At 45.6% G+C, this 14,460-nt stretch overlaps 1 protein-coding gene across 1 annotated transcript; it reads left to right on the forward strand.

Moving 5' to 3' along the window:
• Positions 1-213: 213 nt before the first annotated feature.
• On the forward strand, positions 214-3,565 carry dmrt2b (doublesex and mab-3 related transcription factor 2b). Its single transcript, XM_012828339.3, has 3 exons — positions 214-1,321; positions 1,697-1,793; positions 2,311-3,565. Exons 1-3 carry the CDS (start codon positions 962-964, stop codon positions 3,021-3,023), a joined length of 1,170 nt encoding a protein of 389 aa, XP_012683793.1. The 5' UTR covers positions 214-961; the 3' UTR covers positions 3,024-3,565.
• Positions 3,566-14,460: the final 10,895 nt, after the last annotated feature.

Consider the following 14,460-nt stretch of genomic DNA (forward strand, 5'->3'; position numbering starts at 1 on the left):
CCATTGGACCTATACTTAAATGTACATACAAATATATGTATATCCATGCTGTGAGGAAAAACGAAATCATATATAGAAAATGTATTTAAGGCACTTGCAATTCAGCTATACACAGTGAAAGATAACTTGGGGCATCAAACTGTCAGGTAAATAATAAGCTGTGGTAATAAGTGATATTTGGTGTACTAAGAAAACCCATTTAATGTGGCTAATTCAGAAAGTCTTTGAACTATGATACCTAATAACATTCCGTCAGAACGTATTTAAATTGGTTATGTCGTCAGGTTAGGTTTGAAGTCTTTAATTTCCGGCGTAATTATTCCTTGTTCGACAAATAAGGTTTGGGCATGCGTAAAACACCTAATCCATCAATCCAGTAGGATTAATTTGGTCAAAAAGCCTGTAAATGTAAAAACAAGTTAGGTTTGTCAATGAAGTGAACGAATGTGACATGATAAGTTCGGACTTTCCACACAGCGTTTTCCCTTGCCAGTGCAGCTGTAGAAGTGGGACGGTTTTTCCGTGATTGAACGTCAAATCGTGTGACAACACGTCAATGTTGACTTTCTGCCTTCGGAAGACATCCATAAATGCAGTGCTTGTGCTTTGTCCTCAAAACTTCGAGGTGGGTCGGGCAGGTGCCGCTGCGCACCCTGTGGGAACATATCCTTACACACTTTGGGTCGTTTGCCAGATGCATAGTGGCGTGAGACTCCTTTCCTGGAAACAGCCCGATTGGACTACAGAGCAGCTGAAGGGGTTATAATTTCAAAACTCTATCACTTCATATTTTCCAAAGAGAGTTTGTCCAGGTCGAGCACGGGCGCGTTGTATTTTTGCGTGTGCGTAAAAACTGAGGATGAGAAAGGCACTAGCGCACTTCGGTTGCTGCTTTCATTTGTTGACGACTTAAAGATTTCCAACCACCTTCCTATTGTAGCGTGGAAGGTGTTTTATATAGATGTCCACTCAACTGGAAAGAGGCCCACAGCTAGATGACACAAAACTTGACTCACTCAAATCCGAATGTGAGGGAGAAATTGACGTGGAGAGCCTTGACGGGTGTGTGCCCGCGGCGCGTCACGGCAGCGGCGGGAAGGGAGCCGAAGTGACTGAGGAGCAGCAACAGCAGCCCACGCGCAGGCTGACCCGGAGCCCCAAGTGCGCTCGCTGCCGAAACCACGGAGTTGTGTCATGCCTGAAAGGTCACAAGCGCTTCTGTCGCTGGCGTGACTGTCAGTGCGCAAACTGTCTCCTCGTAGTAGAGAGACAACGAGTGATGGCCGCCCAGGTCGCCCTAAGGAGACAGCAAGCCACGGAGGTGGGTTCACCGCGCATTCAGAGGATAACTGGTAGCAACCTAGCAAAACCCCATCGCTGAAATTCAGTTTAAAAAAGTAGTCTGTTGTTTATTTGAATGATGATTAGGGTAACAATGTACTCATTTTAGGGCATTTAGGAAACCTTAGTCCATCAACTTCTGAAGCTACGGGTTCTAATGAGCTTTAATGAGTCGAATGATAAACATGGGTACATCATTTGAATACTATTTGATGTAAAGCAAGGTACGATTATTTCTCATAATAATGTGTTCCAGGCACAAAATATGTCGACCGACAGTGGAATTTTGAAAAAAAAAAAATCTAATTTACACATGTTTTATTTCCCGTGTGTTCTTTACTCCATTTCCTGACAGGGCAAGAAAGGCCACAGAACGACCCCTGCGCTTAGACGCAAAGCCTGCCAGCGCTACGCACGAACACCCAGCCTTCTAGTCAAAAGTATTCTTGAGGGTAAGCGCTAATTAACACGCATCTCATTAACACATCACGGCCTCACAGGCAGCGGGGGGAGAGACTGGATTAGTTCGGTGATTACTGTACGTGTCGGAACCCTCAGTGGGATAAGAGATCTGTTTGTGTTTATTTAAAGTAATTAAAATTATGCAAATCGGGATACGGAATTACATTGGAATTTTGCTAATAAAATGGGGTGTACAGACGAATCCTCATATAGGTTTCCCCACGTGTATGGTGAATTGCTATGCCATCCCACTCTCAAGGCATCCTTTTGTCTTTTTCAGCTTGTTAATATGCAGGGCAATGTCTGTAGTCCATGAGATCATATCACATATGAAATGATATTGAAAGACATTTCACTAAAATGTTTTTAAGCAGTGTTGGCATGTATTTTTTAAGATACGTGCAGAATCACAGGTTTTTTCAAAAGTGGCCCTCCCTTACAAACACCTGTGATTCTGCACATAACTTAAATTCAGTCAGATGACCTGACCTCTATTTAATGCCACAGGCTCCAAACCTCCTCTGGTTGAAGAGGACTCCTGGCTGAAAAGGATCCACTACCCCTCCATCAGCGCGCGAATGCGGAAGCGGCGTGCCTTCGCCGACAAGGAGCTGGAGAGCGTCATGCTGGAGCGAGAGCTGAGGCACAAGGAGATGCAGGAGATGTCCGGGCTGGTGCTTCTTCACCCTCCTCTCTCCCCTGTCTTCAGAGACCCCCTGTTTGCAGAGCCTGGGCTGCCCGCCTATGTGCCCTTCTACAGAGGCAACCCACCGTTGTTCGACTGCAGCCTCTTCTGCCAGGCAAGCGAACAACTCAAACCCCGGCCTATGGAGGTCAGTTACAAAGACAACCTGCCCAAACTTTCTCTGGCAGTGGAGCACTCAGTCCCTGGCAGAGAGGGAGTACTGGACCGGTGGGGGGCTTTGGAGGACACGAGGGCCCACCATGAGTCTGTGTTACTGCCCACGCCACACACACAGTTCAGGCCTGGCACAGACTCCACCAGGCCCATGGAGACAGAGAGGGCTTTGACTAAAAGTGTCATTGTTGACCAGCCTAGGTTGACACAAAACATGGCAGCCAGCATAGTCCATGAGCCCAGAACGGCCAGTCAACATGGGCTTAACAAACTCTGCAGATCAACATCACATACAAGCTCAGTTAAAAACACTGGTGTTCGGCCTTTGCCCTTTTCTGTGGAGTCTCTATTGATGAGGTAATTAGCTCATACAGAAAGATCACTCAAGTCATAATTGCTGACATGACATATATTACATTAGGACTGGCTGTTTGCTGCATTTAGGAATGTATCAGAAATGCAATAGTTTTGTGTCATACATGCAAAATGCATTATCTAACATCAAAAAGGGACTATGTTATGAAAAGTGTACTTGAAAATGTAATAAAGGTTGTTAAAATAAAAATTTAGCTAGAACATCAAATTCCAGCAATTTGACACTACTTCCTATAACTGATATATTTACATTTTATATGGCTTTGTATTATAGAACTAAGAAATCTGACTTTTTTAGAGTTTTGGAGAGCTTTACATTTGTGTGACTACATACAGCATTACCTTTTTGTATTTGGTATCAGGACATCTTTTGTAAACTTAGAAACATATTGTTACCTTTGCCTCAAAATATAAAGAAAACCTGCATATACACTGGCATAGTTCCTATCTTTCTTACTCAGTGTTGTTTATCACCTAGTTTTCAGATCCGCACGTAACATTCTCAACACCCTTCATAGTTAAAGTCAATTTGAGACTTGAGGAACAAGCCACTAGAACACTCCACCGACATAGACAGGTAATGATGACAAAGAAAACAAGAAGTACAAGCCCACTTCACATGGACATGTTCCTGTTATGACGGAATATGAAATGACAGAACTTGTGCCCGGAACCTTTCTAGTGTTTAAATAAGTGAATCACAAACACCCCGGGTTCCTGTTCAGTCCTCTTAGAGCAAATGGTGTCCAAATAAATTCTGTGGTGTTCTAGGACTCCTTTTAGTTCCAAAGAAAACCCGCGGTGAAAGGGCCTCTTAGAGGGGCTATATTCAGCTGATGAGAGGGACGTGGATGAATACAGAGAAACTCTGTCAAGTGCTGAGATGTTTGACTTCCTCTATAAACCCTGTGACTCATGAGGTGCTGCCACAGATCAGCATTATGGGTTATATATACACTAGACTGACAGATGTACAAAATGGAGGCTAATTTATATGTTAATAAACCATAATCTTCACATAAAATAGTATCTTGGGCGTTGGTGCAACCAGAACTACACAAACTAAATGGGGATAAATGTTAAAAATATGTATACAAATGACTACTGCTGCTTTACTCGCTGTTGGCTGTATTGTGCTACTCAATTTGATAGCATTCATAAAGAGCCAATCCACCCACAATGTGCTACAAAAAGACAGGGCCATCTGATAATATTGCCGTGGCAACATTGTTCTTTATCCCGCAGTGGAGTTCCACTCTGGAGCCTTAACAGGTTTGTTTGACCTGTAGCCGATGTCTATCTCAGTTCTCTTTTTTCCCCCTCAGCAGCCCATTGTGATCTCTCCCTGATATGACAGCCAGATAGTTTTGACAACTCCAGGACCGTGTGGCGTCAACACAGGGGCGATAGCACCCAGGCCCTGCCTCAGCTGATCTCTGGGCGTTTATCTCAGGGTATCTGAGCGTGCAGATGGGGGACCTTCAGAGGGAGCTTTACAATGGCAGCCACAATCTCACTAAAGACCAGGTCATGCGCAGTACGTGTCAATGATGTCTGTTTGCATACTTTCCATTAAGAGGGATCTGAGGATATTAAGGCTCGCATGACATCAGCATTGCCTTTCATAGACACAAACAGACAAGCATCTGTCACCAGGGGAAGATCATTCGTTCCCCGGCCAAAGGGATAATACTTGAATACAAATTAATTTCCCTCCTCAAAAGCAAAGGAAAGTTTCATTCATCTTTCTCCCTGAACCTCATCTCACTGGGCCATCCCTCTGAAGTATATCTCAGAGGTTTAATGGATTCTGACCTCTTTCCAACTGCTTCGTTTCTCATTAGGATTGTGCTGGACAGAAGATTAGCCATTTTGTTCCATCTCTTTGTGGCGGACTGAATCGCCCTCCCGTTGGCAGTTTATTAACATTTTCCTTTGTGAGGCTTTGGGTGGTGGCGGTGCTCGTGGTGGAAGAGGGGAGGTTTATTGAGTCGAGGCCAGTTAGCTGACAGAGCATTTAGCCATTTAAAGCGCTTAAAACACATAAATCCATTTTGTAGCAACTCCACAAACACGACTTCAAGCTGCTCTCTTTTGTCAGGACTTAGCTTTTAGCCTGCTCGCCTTCCCTCATTTCCATTTCAGACATATTCATTACACACTGCCGTATTTGCTCACCCCGGCCCACACCAAACACACACACACACACATACACACACACCCACACCTAACACACAGCACACACACGGCCGTTGGCCAGGGGAACTGGAAGAGAGAGGTGTTGTTTCAAGTCGTGGAGAGAGAGAGAGAGAGAGAGAGAAAGAGACCCTCCCGAAACTCTTCCACCAGGAGGTTTATTTATCCTAACAGACGGCACCTAGCGTGAAGCCACCCCGACATGTTTGCGTAATCGAGATATCTAGCGTCTCCACTATCCCCTGATGGAGTGAGTATCAGCAACGTTTAGGATCAGGGCTCAAAAGTGGGGTGGGGCGGCTTTGATGCCGCTGCCAGTGCTCGGCGGCTGCAGAATTTCACCAGGCAGCCCACCCCCGCCCCCACCCCCCTCCTCCCCGCACTTGGCGCTTGGCAGGCACGCCCCAGAAACGTCGGCTCTAGGGTTACACGGCCCCGAGCCCCTCTCCTGAGCCGGGGTGTCTCTTTCAGTGTGGGTGGGCGGCCTGGCCAGCCGCCTCACCGCCACTTCGGCCTCACCTGCTGTGGCCAGTAAAACAGGCCCTCATAGTGTGTGTGTGTGTGTTTGTGTGTGTGTATGTGTGTGTGTGTGTGTATATGTGTGTGTGTGTGTGTGTGTGTGTCACAGGACTCCGAATAAACACCAGGCAGCACTCCTTCGCCACAGAGCCAGGAGGGAAGTGGAGTGGTCGTGACATCTGTATGCAGCCAGGTCGTGGGTTTGTAGAAAGGCCCACCTCTGCTAGTGTGAATGTCTCTATGAATTCTGAACAGCATTAGGCTGACTGGGCAACATTTGAGATTTTATGAAGCTTTTCAAGCTGGGCTCCACTTAAAGGTTGTGTGCTACTAAAGCTGCCTGGACCCATTTACTTTAAGATGGTTCACTCTCCTCGTGTTTGTCACATAAGGTGACTTAAGTTTCCTACGTGAAGAACACACTAACATATGACGGGTTAAAGAAAGCATTTTGGTACATTTTAGGGGATATTTTAGGGGAGGTTGTGCCTTTCAGTTGTCATTTACTTTCACATAAATCTGAGAGGAAAAACTGTTTTGATGCACTGTCAGAAATATTGCTCCAAAGGACGGCTGGATTCAGCTCCATTACCCAGGAGTCCAAAAAGCTGTCGATTTAATTTTCAATCTGTGTCCCAGCATGCACAGAAGCCAAAAAATTGAGAGAATTGGGCTTTGTAAGCAAAGAGGGCTGCCATGGGATTGAAATTTCACAGCTTTAAAAACATTAATGAAACAGGCCGGATAGGGTTCCCTCCGTGCTCTCTCTCTCTCTCTCTCTCTCTCTCTCTCTCTCTCTCTCTCTCTCTCTCTCTCTCTCTCTCCACATCCCCTCAGTGTTTGCGTTTTTCCAAACAAATCCCCCTGATTAAAAGCCTGCCCTAGCCAGCGCTCCCAAGCAGCCAGGCCCAACAGCCGACTGCTGCCCACAGCTGCAGCTGTGTCACTATACTGTTACAATCCCCACCAACACGGCCCAGCAACACTAACCACAGCCTTTCCTGGCTTTGTGTAGACAGAGGTGAAGGAGGGGGGGGGGTTGCTTATGGCTAAGTCATGAAACTCTGGCTACCCAGACACCTATCCTTCAGAAGTTTGTAGGATTTGTTTTTGTCTTTGCTCCAAAGCCACAGATGACAATTGCAGGTTGCTTGTATGTGTGGTGAGTGTTGTTCAAATCCTCTCTGGTCCTCTTTCTCTGTTCATGGCTTCAAGTCAGATACCTGAAGGAGGGTCTGTTACATCCAATCCCCCTTGTTTCCTGCCTCACTTGAAATACCAGCTTAACCTTTGTGACCTTTATCTCTCCTCAAGTCTAGGGGAATGTTTCCCAAGGCCGTTTCAGGAATTAAATGGGAACGGGGGGGGGGTATCTGCGATACACGGATGAAAATAGCCCCGGCTCCCTTCCCTTACCTCGTGAAACCATTAGCGCAATATTTACCCTGGGCAGATTTGACTTTCCTCTGTGGGTAACCCTAACCAGCAAACCTCTCACACTCCCCTCTCCATTATGGAAACTCAGGCTGGGCCTGGCGTTGCCCCGTGGTCCTCATCCTGTAAAGGAAAAAAAAAAGAACAAGAAACAGCGTGCAAATGTATTGGCACCTTCTTAAGCATGATTGATTGTGCCATGGCTCTTGGTCATAAAGGGGAAAAGTTGGGGTTACTGACACATAAAACTGGACTTTCTGGGCAGGAGAGAGAGAGGGGAGGGGAGTGGAAGTAGAGGGGGGGTGGCATGGGATCAGCAGAGGAATAACAGCTGCCAAGCCAAAAGCAACGGGACCAGAGAGCAGAGGGGAGCATGGCCCAGGCAGGCTGGAGGAGAGGAGAGGAGAGGAGAGATGGCGTGATAGCCACGCTGTAGCCAGTGCAGCTGCTCGGAGAGCAAGCTCAGGGCGGCTCACCTGCCAAGAACAACACCATGTTTAAGGGCTATTTATTCTAACAGGATTATGGTTACAGACATGACAATCCATTCCGCAAATTCTCGCAGTAAGAGAAGCCATGGGGCGGATTAAACGATGCAATTTATTCTAATAGCTGTGACAATATATAGTATCAATAAAAAAGGGTAGCGGCCATTACTGAGCTAGGGTTTCCCGGAGGCATGTGTTAAGACCATTCCCATGAACATAAGAGTTTCTCGCTGTTGGTTTTATTTTGACTGGATGATTTGACTGAACTACGCCCTCACAAATGAATGCTTCCTCGTTTGTCCCTGTCGGGGTACTTAGATGACTTTTTCGCCCCGGGAACCTGTACGTTTTCTCAGATGGTGCCACAACACGAACCAACGTAAGAAAGCATTCCCCATCTTTAGAAAACAGGCACCTTTAAAGATTCTATCCTATGACCAGAAAATAGTTTCCTGCAGTCAGACACAGTCGTCTCCTGACCTGATATTCAGGATGTAGCCATTGCAGGCAAGCGACCTTGAATGGCATTGCTATGGTAATTGAAATGCACTGTTGTACCATTTCCTTATTTGGTCCCGTAAGGCTACCTCCAGCTCAGTGCTGAACGAGTAACTCACAGCAGCTATTAAGGTTTTCTACATGATGGAGCAGAGGGTCACAGTAACTGCATTTTTCTCCTATTTTCACCACCTCTCTCCCAGTGGTCTCCCCTCTGGGATGAAGCAGCGCCTGACTGAAACTTGCCATTATAGTGTTTGATCATAGCCATAAATCAAGCAATCGCTCAAGTGACAATTATTTTGGCTAAATATAGGGAGAATACAATAGAGAGAGCGCTGCCAACAATTTATATTACGCAACACCACCAGCACTCAATAATTTCACAATCAGTACCCGACGAAAAATCCACTCAGCAATTCAGCTGACTGGCGATACCCGACCTGGGGCTTTCCTGCAATCTCGGGGAACGCCCCAAGGACAGGCAGCTGGAGTATTTCCTGTGCCCATGAATATCATTTTCACTTACAATTTGACGTTTATTTCAGCATGCAGGGAGTGCAGAGGGCCACCCCAAGCATATGCTCAGGAAGTGACTGACTGGCAGGGCAAAAGGGCATAACATTTCTACCAGGCAGGTAGTAACATTTATGAAAAGTCAGCATAATTAGTCAACATGATTCAACTAGTCATGCCGTAAACAGCGCACATCAGTCAACATGAATCAGTCAGGCGTGAGGTGGACAGAGATGGGTGACGTCTGCACAGATGGTGCATTGGTGTCACAGGGAACTCCAATCTCAAGCACAGAGCAGACAGTGTCAGGTTGTTTACTTGATGACTGTCCATATGAGCTGAGAAGAGCACTACTTCATTATCAGATGTCAGGGGAATTATTTATGGAGTGAGGATATTTTCTGTGGTACAATGAAGTACTTGAAAAACAGGAAAAACAGCAGTAACTGGGTTCCATCAATAGCATAAGGACTAATCACCATCACTGCAGACAACTACAGAGCAGCAGTTGGCAGTACATGTTTTCACCCAGACAAAAAGCGTACACACATATGCACATCATACTGACAGATTACTGACACAAATTGCAGTGTTTACTTATTTTTACTCACACATAAGATAGCAAGACGAGGGGGTATAAGTAACCTCAAAACATGCTGTCCTATAGTCCACTCTGCAATGAGGTCACTAGCTAGCTATTGATAGCTAGTTTAACTTAGCTTAGCATTTTTGTGACGTCTCAGTCATGGGAAAAAGGTCGTTAACGCATATTTTTCGTCAAACATTTCGTTAACGTAATTAACACTGGTCCAATCAGGCCTTGTTGGACCCAACCATTGAAGTGGGGGAGCCCTCCCCACATTAGTCCCATATATGACATAATAAGTGGGATTGACATAAGCCCACCATCAAGCACCTAAAATGATATATTACCATATTTACACACCGTACGCACACAACACATATTATTAACATATATACATAACAAACGTAACATCATACACCCCTCAAGACAACTCCCCACTCCCTCCCCCATGGGACGTGAAGAAATACCGCTCCTCAGCCAATAATTAGCAGCAGGACGGGAGTGACGCAGTTGCAGAAGTATAAAAAGCCCTTGATGTGTGAGAAAGTGTGAGTAACAGTATGTATGAATTAACCACGCTTGTATATGGAAACAGGAAGTAAATGGGACATGAAATCATGGGCACCGCACTACATCCCATAGATGGTGATGATAATAAACGGGGTGAACAGTGACAATTGTGTTTTCTGTATACCGCAGGGAAACCGGGTTGCAACCACGTAATGGAGTCAACACCTGCGCTTGCGCCAACTCTCACTCTGTAAAAAATATACATGTGTGTACGTGAGTCAATATCTCTCCCCCACTCTTGCAGGGCAACGCAAGTCAGACTCCATCCCAGACAGTGCAAAGCGGTGAGTAGGGGGGATTTCACCTTCTCACAGACACAGCATAATGTCCCCATCATGTTTCTTCGCCTTCCCCTAGCATCCAAGCCACATTCATGGCCACAAACACCACTGGTCCTGGCCGACAGTTATGAGAGTAGAGGGGACACAGTGTGTCTTTGGAGCTCACTGCTCTCAGGTCAGTATTACGCACAGGCCTTCATTACCTCCCCGCTGCAAGCCTACCACCTTTCACTCTGCCAGTCTTAGAATGGGTGCGCCTGTGCGTGTATGGCATGGAGTTCTGCAACCTACATGGAAAGGAGTGTATTTGTGTGTGAGCTGTTTGCAACTCAAATTAGTGTGTGTTTTCTGTCCACGTGAGACCAGTTCTTTTCACACCCTTTCCCGAAAACTACCCCTCCCCTCCACACACATGTTCAGCTTACGTCCCTGGGACTTGTCCCCCCTCTCTCTCTTGCTGCCGCCGTCGCTACCGCTGCCGCCGCCGCTGCCTTTCCCTTGCAGCAAACTGCCTGTTTAGCCTGTAACACAAACCGCTCTGTCTTGTGTTTTGACTTCAAACAAAGCTATTAATCACCTTAATCGCCCTCAATTAACCTGCTGCTCCAGATGCTCTTCTCACGTCACACCCATAACCATGCCAGGCAATGCAAACAGGACATAAATCACCCTGCCGGGCAATTTCTCACCAGAGATTCATGAAACAACACAACATTAGCGACATGGAAAGAAAGTGCCCCTGCTTGAAGGATACAGAGTGGCCTGGACTCCAATAGTTGGTCGGTAACTCCTGGGCTTGTTCATAAATATGTGTTTTTTAGTATTTGTGTTTGTGTGTGTGTGTGTGTGTGTGTGTGTGTGTTTTCTGTTTTGAAGGAGGGTGTGGGCTAAGTTAGGATAGGAAAGATTTCAGACCGCCTGTCACGAGAGGCGCAAGGCACTTTACGGGCCAGCCCTCTGTCCCCATCTCTGACTGACTAGACTTTACTGGGTTACACTCTCTGGTGCACTGCCAAATGTTTGATATCCAAGACTAAAGTACTGGCTTTGAACACGCATTCACAGATAGATCTCTCCCATTACACTGGTGGGAGGCTTAAATCATTGCAGACGTTGGCCGCGCGCTGACAGGTGGGACAAGACAAGGTCTAATCTGAGGTGGGGGGTACAAGTCTCTTTGTGACATTTACAACACTGTGTCATGTTTCATCAGAACAACAAGAAATCATAAATGCTAAGATCTAACCGTGGCTCATACATCATTAGAAAACTCATAAATTCTCGGGAACAGATGGACATACTTATTAGTATCTGTGCTGTCACTTCAATGCCTATGGTTACATAAAAATATATATTTAAAGGTAATTAAGGTCATTCTAGCTGTTTTACAGCTATGCTTCAATTTCATTTGGTCACCATTCTAAAAGGTTCTGTTACAGAACACAAAATGTATGAGGTTTATCAATATAAATAAAGTATAGATGATGTGTATCAATTCATCATTTTCAATGGATGGCCACAGGGTAAGAAAATCCTCCTTTTCCCGCTTCTAGTGTTCCCCGTTTGACCTGGTGCCACTGGCAGAGGAATGCACTGAAGGAATTCTGAGCGACCTGTGGCAGGTATTGTCCTGAGTCTACCAACCCCTTAATGAAAGCCCATTTGACTTCAGAACAGCCAGATCAGGTGTAGGCTTCTTTGCAATCAGTCAAGAGATGTGACAGCAGAGGTTAAAGTCTGCAGACTGCACAGAGGTCCTGTGCCATTCTCTGTGGAAGGCGCAGCTCTGTTATGGCAAGCCTTGTGGAAGGCCGTGTTGACAGATGGATGGACTGGAGACACTGCGGTGAGCAGTCATTGTCAAAGAAGCTTAGGTATTGGGCATCCCCCCCCAAACAAAGAGCTTTGTTATGCATGCCAGTTAAGATTGTGAGTGAGTGTGTGTGTGTGTGTGTGTGTTTGAGAGAGCGAGAGCAAAAGAAAGAAAAAAAAAGTTGGTATGTTTGATATAGATAGAGATTTCGTTTTGCATTTTTTTTTGCAGGTCTCTGTTTATCTTTGTGTTTATGAATGCGCGCATGTTTGTGTAGGGGGCGGGATGGGGGGGGGGGGGTGCGTCAGTGTGAGCCTGCATGTCAGCTGTACATGTGCATGCGTATGTGTGGGCAGGTGGGCAAAAGACTGGGCAGATTGTAGGCATTCTGGCACGGTCCCAAAGACAGATTGTAAAAACCTGTGTCTGCGTGTCCAGCTCCTCCATGCGAACATGAGGCCAAGCTTAGCTGCAGCAAAAATGACCAAGGTCCATTTGATGTGCAGCCTCAGCCATTGAGCAAGGATCAAGCTCTGATTACAAGACCTGCCACAGTGCAGAGCCCCACACTGAGCAGCTACGGCCATGCCGTGCATCGAGGATTAGCAGACACACACTATCCCATTCTTGCGGCCCACACATACGCATACTAAGGCTAGCATATTCACTGTGTGGGTCGCTTAATGCCAAGGGTCAAGCACTGGGACTCCTTCAAGCAAGGGCCGTTGCTGTGTATGTGGTCGTGTTACACTATTATGAGGAGCTAGGACCTTTGCCACAGACTGTAACAGATGCTTGGAGTTCACCTGGATAAGAGTATCAAGGTTTTCCATATCGTAATTCTTGACAGAATAGTTACAAATGCATCACAAAAGGCTAAGGCTAACTAAGAATACAATACCACATTGTGACTCCTAGAATGTGGAAGTAAGGTTTACCGATAAATATAGAGGCTTCACATCTCAACTTTAAAGCATTTATATAAATCTATTTAACAAACACACTCAATCATTTTGGTTTCGTTGTTTCCAAATGTCTCCTTTGTAAATAAAAGTACCACAAATCAAGTCTGAGTACAACGGGACACAAATCAGAGTGTCTTTGAAAGAGAGCCCTAACCAGGAGATATTTTTCTGCTGTACAGGGGAGGTGTACCCTGGTGCAGAACAAATGAAAATGTCCATATATCCTGGCCACGCAAGCGGCAGTGGGATCTGCAGGGGGCTTTTGTTGTAGTTTATTTTTGAAAGCTTCACACCCCACCATACCCCCGCTGGCCGTTGAAATGGTGTCATTTAAGTTGAGCACAGCCTGGAAACTGAGGCTATCATTTTTTTTCCCCCTTCGTCCGCGAGCCCTGGTAATTATTTTGATTTCCTGAGGCGGCTCGTTTTGCATGTCTCTCCGGCACCTCTGTGTTTGCTTTGGGCCCGACTTTGAGCTCGGAGAACAGCTCGGCTTTATTTTTGGTTTCTTTTTACCGCGAATCTGACCGGTTTTGGTCCCTGGAGTTGTATTATATCATCAGATGTGAAGCATAATTTTGACAGAGCCCTGCGCAAGAGTAACTAAAAAGAGACTTTGGATCTTCTAAACAGTTGTTTTTTTTGTGAAAAAAATCTCTCTTAACAACTTAAACAACATAAAGTCACATTGAGAAACAATTCAAACTTTTTAATTTGGTTCTAAATGCTGCTTTAATGGTTTTAAGAATGAAAAACGTAGTGATGAAAACCTGCATTGCTAATAACTCTTTTCAAAGAATATGATGAATGCACTGAAATTCGCACAGGAGATTCAAAGAAAACGACCTCTCCTTTATGGCGTCCCAAATAAACAGGCTTGTCAACAGCGTAAGAGTCACTTCCTCTCAGGTGTTGAGTCCTTCTCAGCCGCTGGAGCTCTGTAATTTGGCTGTCATTACCTCATTTAACCACTGAGCTTTCACAAATACGCAGGCAAATCGCTTAAGCCATCTAATTTAACACATGGCTGTTGTAGTATTCAGTATCTGTCTGTCTTCACTACTGTTTAAATGTAGAATAGACTTGAATAGAATAGAATATGCCTCCCCCCAATGTATCCAACTGACACACTCATTTTCATTATTCAGTGGAATATTCTACTCTACTACCAGGTGAAAGGTGAGAGTGAAGAGTGAACACTCTTTAAAGGTACTGTATGTGTCTGAAGAAGAGATGGTCTCCCAGGTCACAGGCAGTATCAATATTTAGGCAGTAGGCAGTATCTGTCCTGAAATTTATCCCACGTCCCATTTGTCTTTTTTGGACTGTTGTGGCTACATTCTGGTAGACATTGTAGGTTTAGTGTTAAAAGCATTGAATTTGATACAATCAAACCATCTTTACTCCTGTACAGGGTGGTGTACTGAGAACACTGGAGCCGCTGGGGTTGATCGAGGCTTGATTGTCAGCATGCGTGTCAGCAGAGACGCCTGTTGTCACATCCCACAACACACACACACACACACACACACACACACACACACACACACACACACA

The sequence above is a fragment of the Clupea harengus genome, chromosome 10 (assembly GCF_900700415.2).
Source record: "Clupea harengus chromosome 10, Ch_v2.0.2, whole genome shotgun sequence".
Classification (NCBI taxonomy): Eukaryota; Metazoa; Chordata; class Actinopteri; order Clupeiformes; family Clupeidae; genus Clupea; species Clupea harengus.

What these genes read in the sequence shown, in the direction of transcription:
- dmrt2b (XM_012828339.3), top strand. Translation starts at nt 962, where the DNA reads ATGTCCACTCAACTGGAAAGAGGCCCACAGCTAGATGACACAAAACTT. An exon ending in GGAGACAGCAAGCCACGGAG is followed by an intron (nt 1,322 to 1,696) that starts GTGGGTTCACCG and finishes ATTTCCTGACAG; the next exon opens with GGCAAGAAAGGCCACAGAAC. An exon ending in AGTCAAAAGTATTCTTGAGG is followed by an intron (nt 1,794 to 2,310) that starts GTAAGCGCTAAT and finishes TTAATGCCACAG; the next exon opens with GCTCCAAACCTCCTCTGGTT.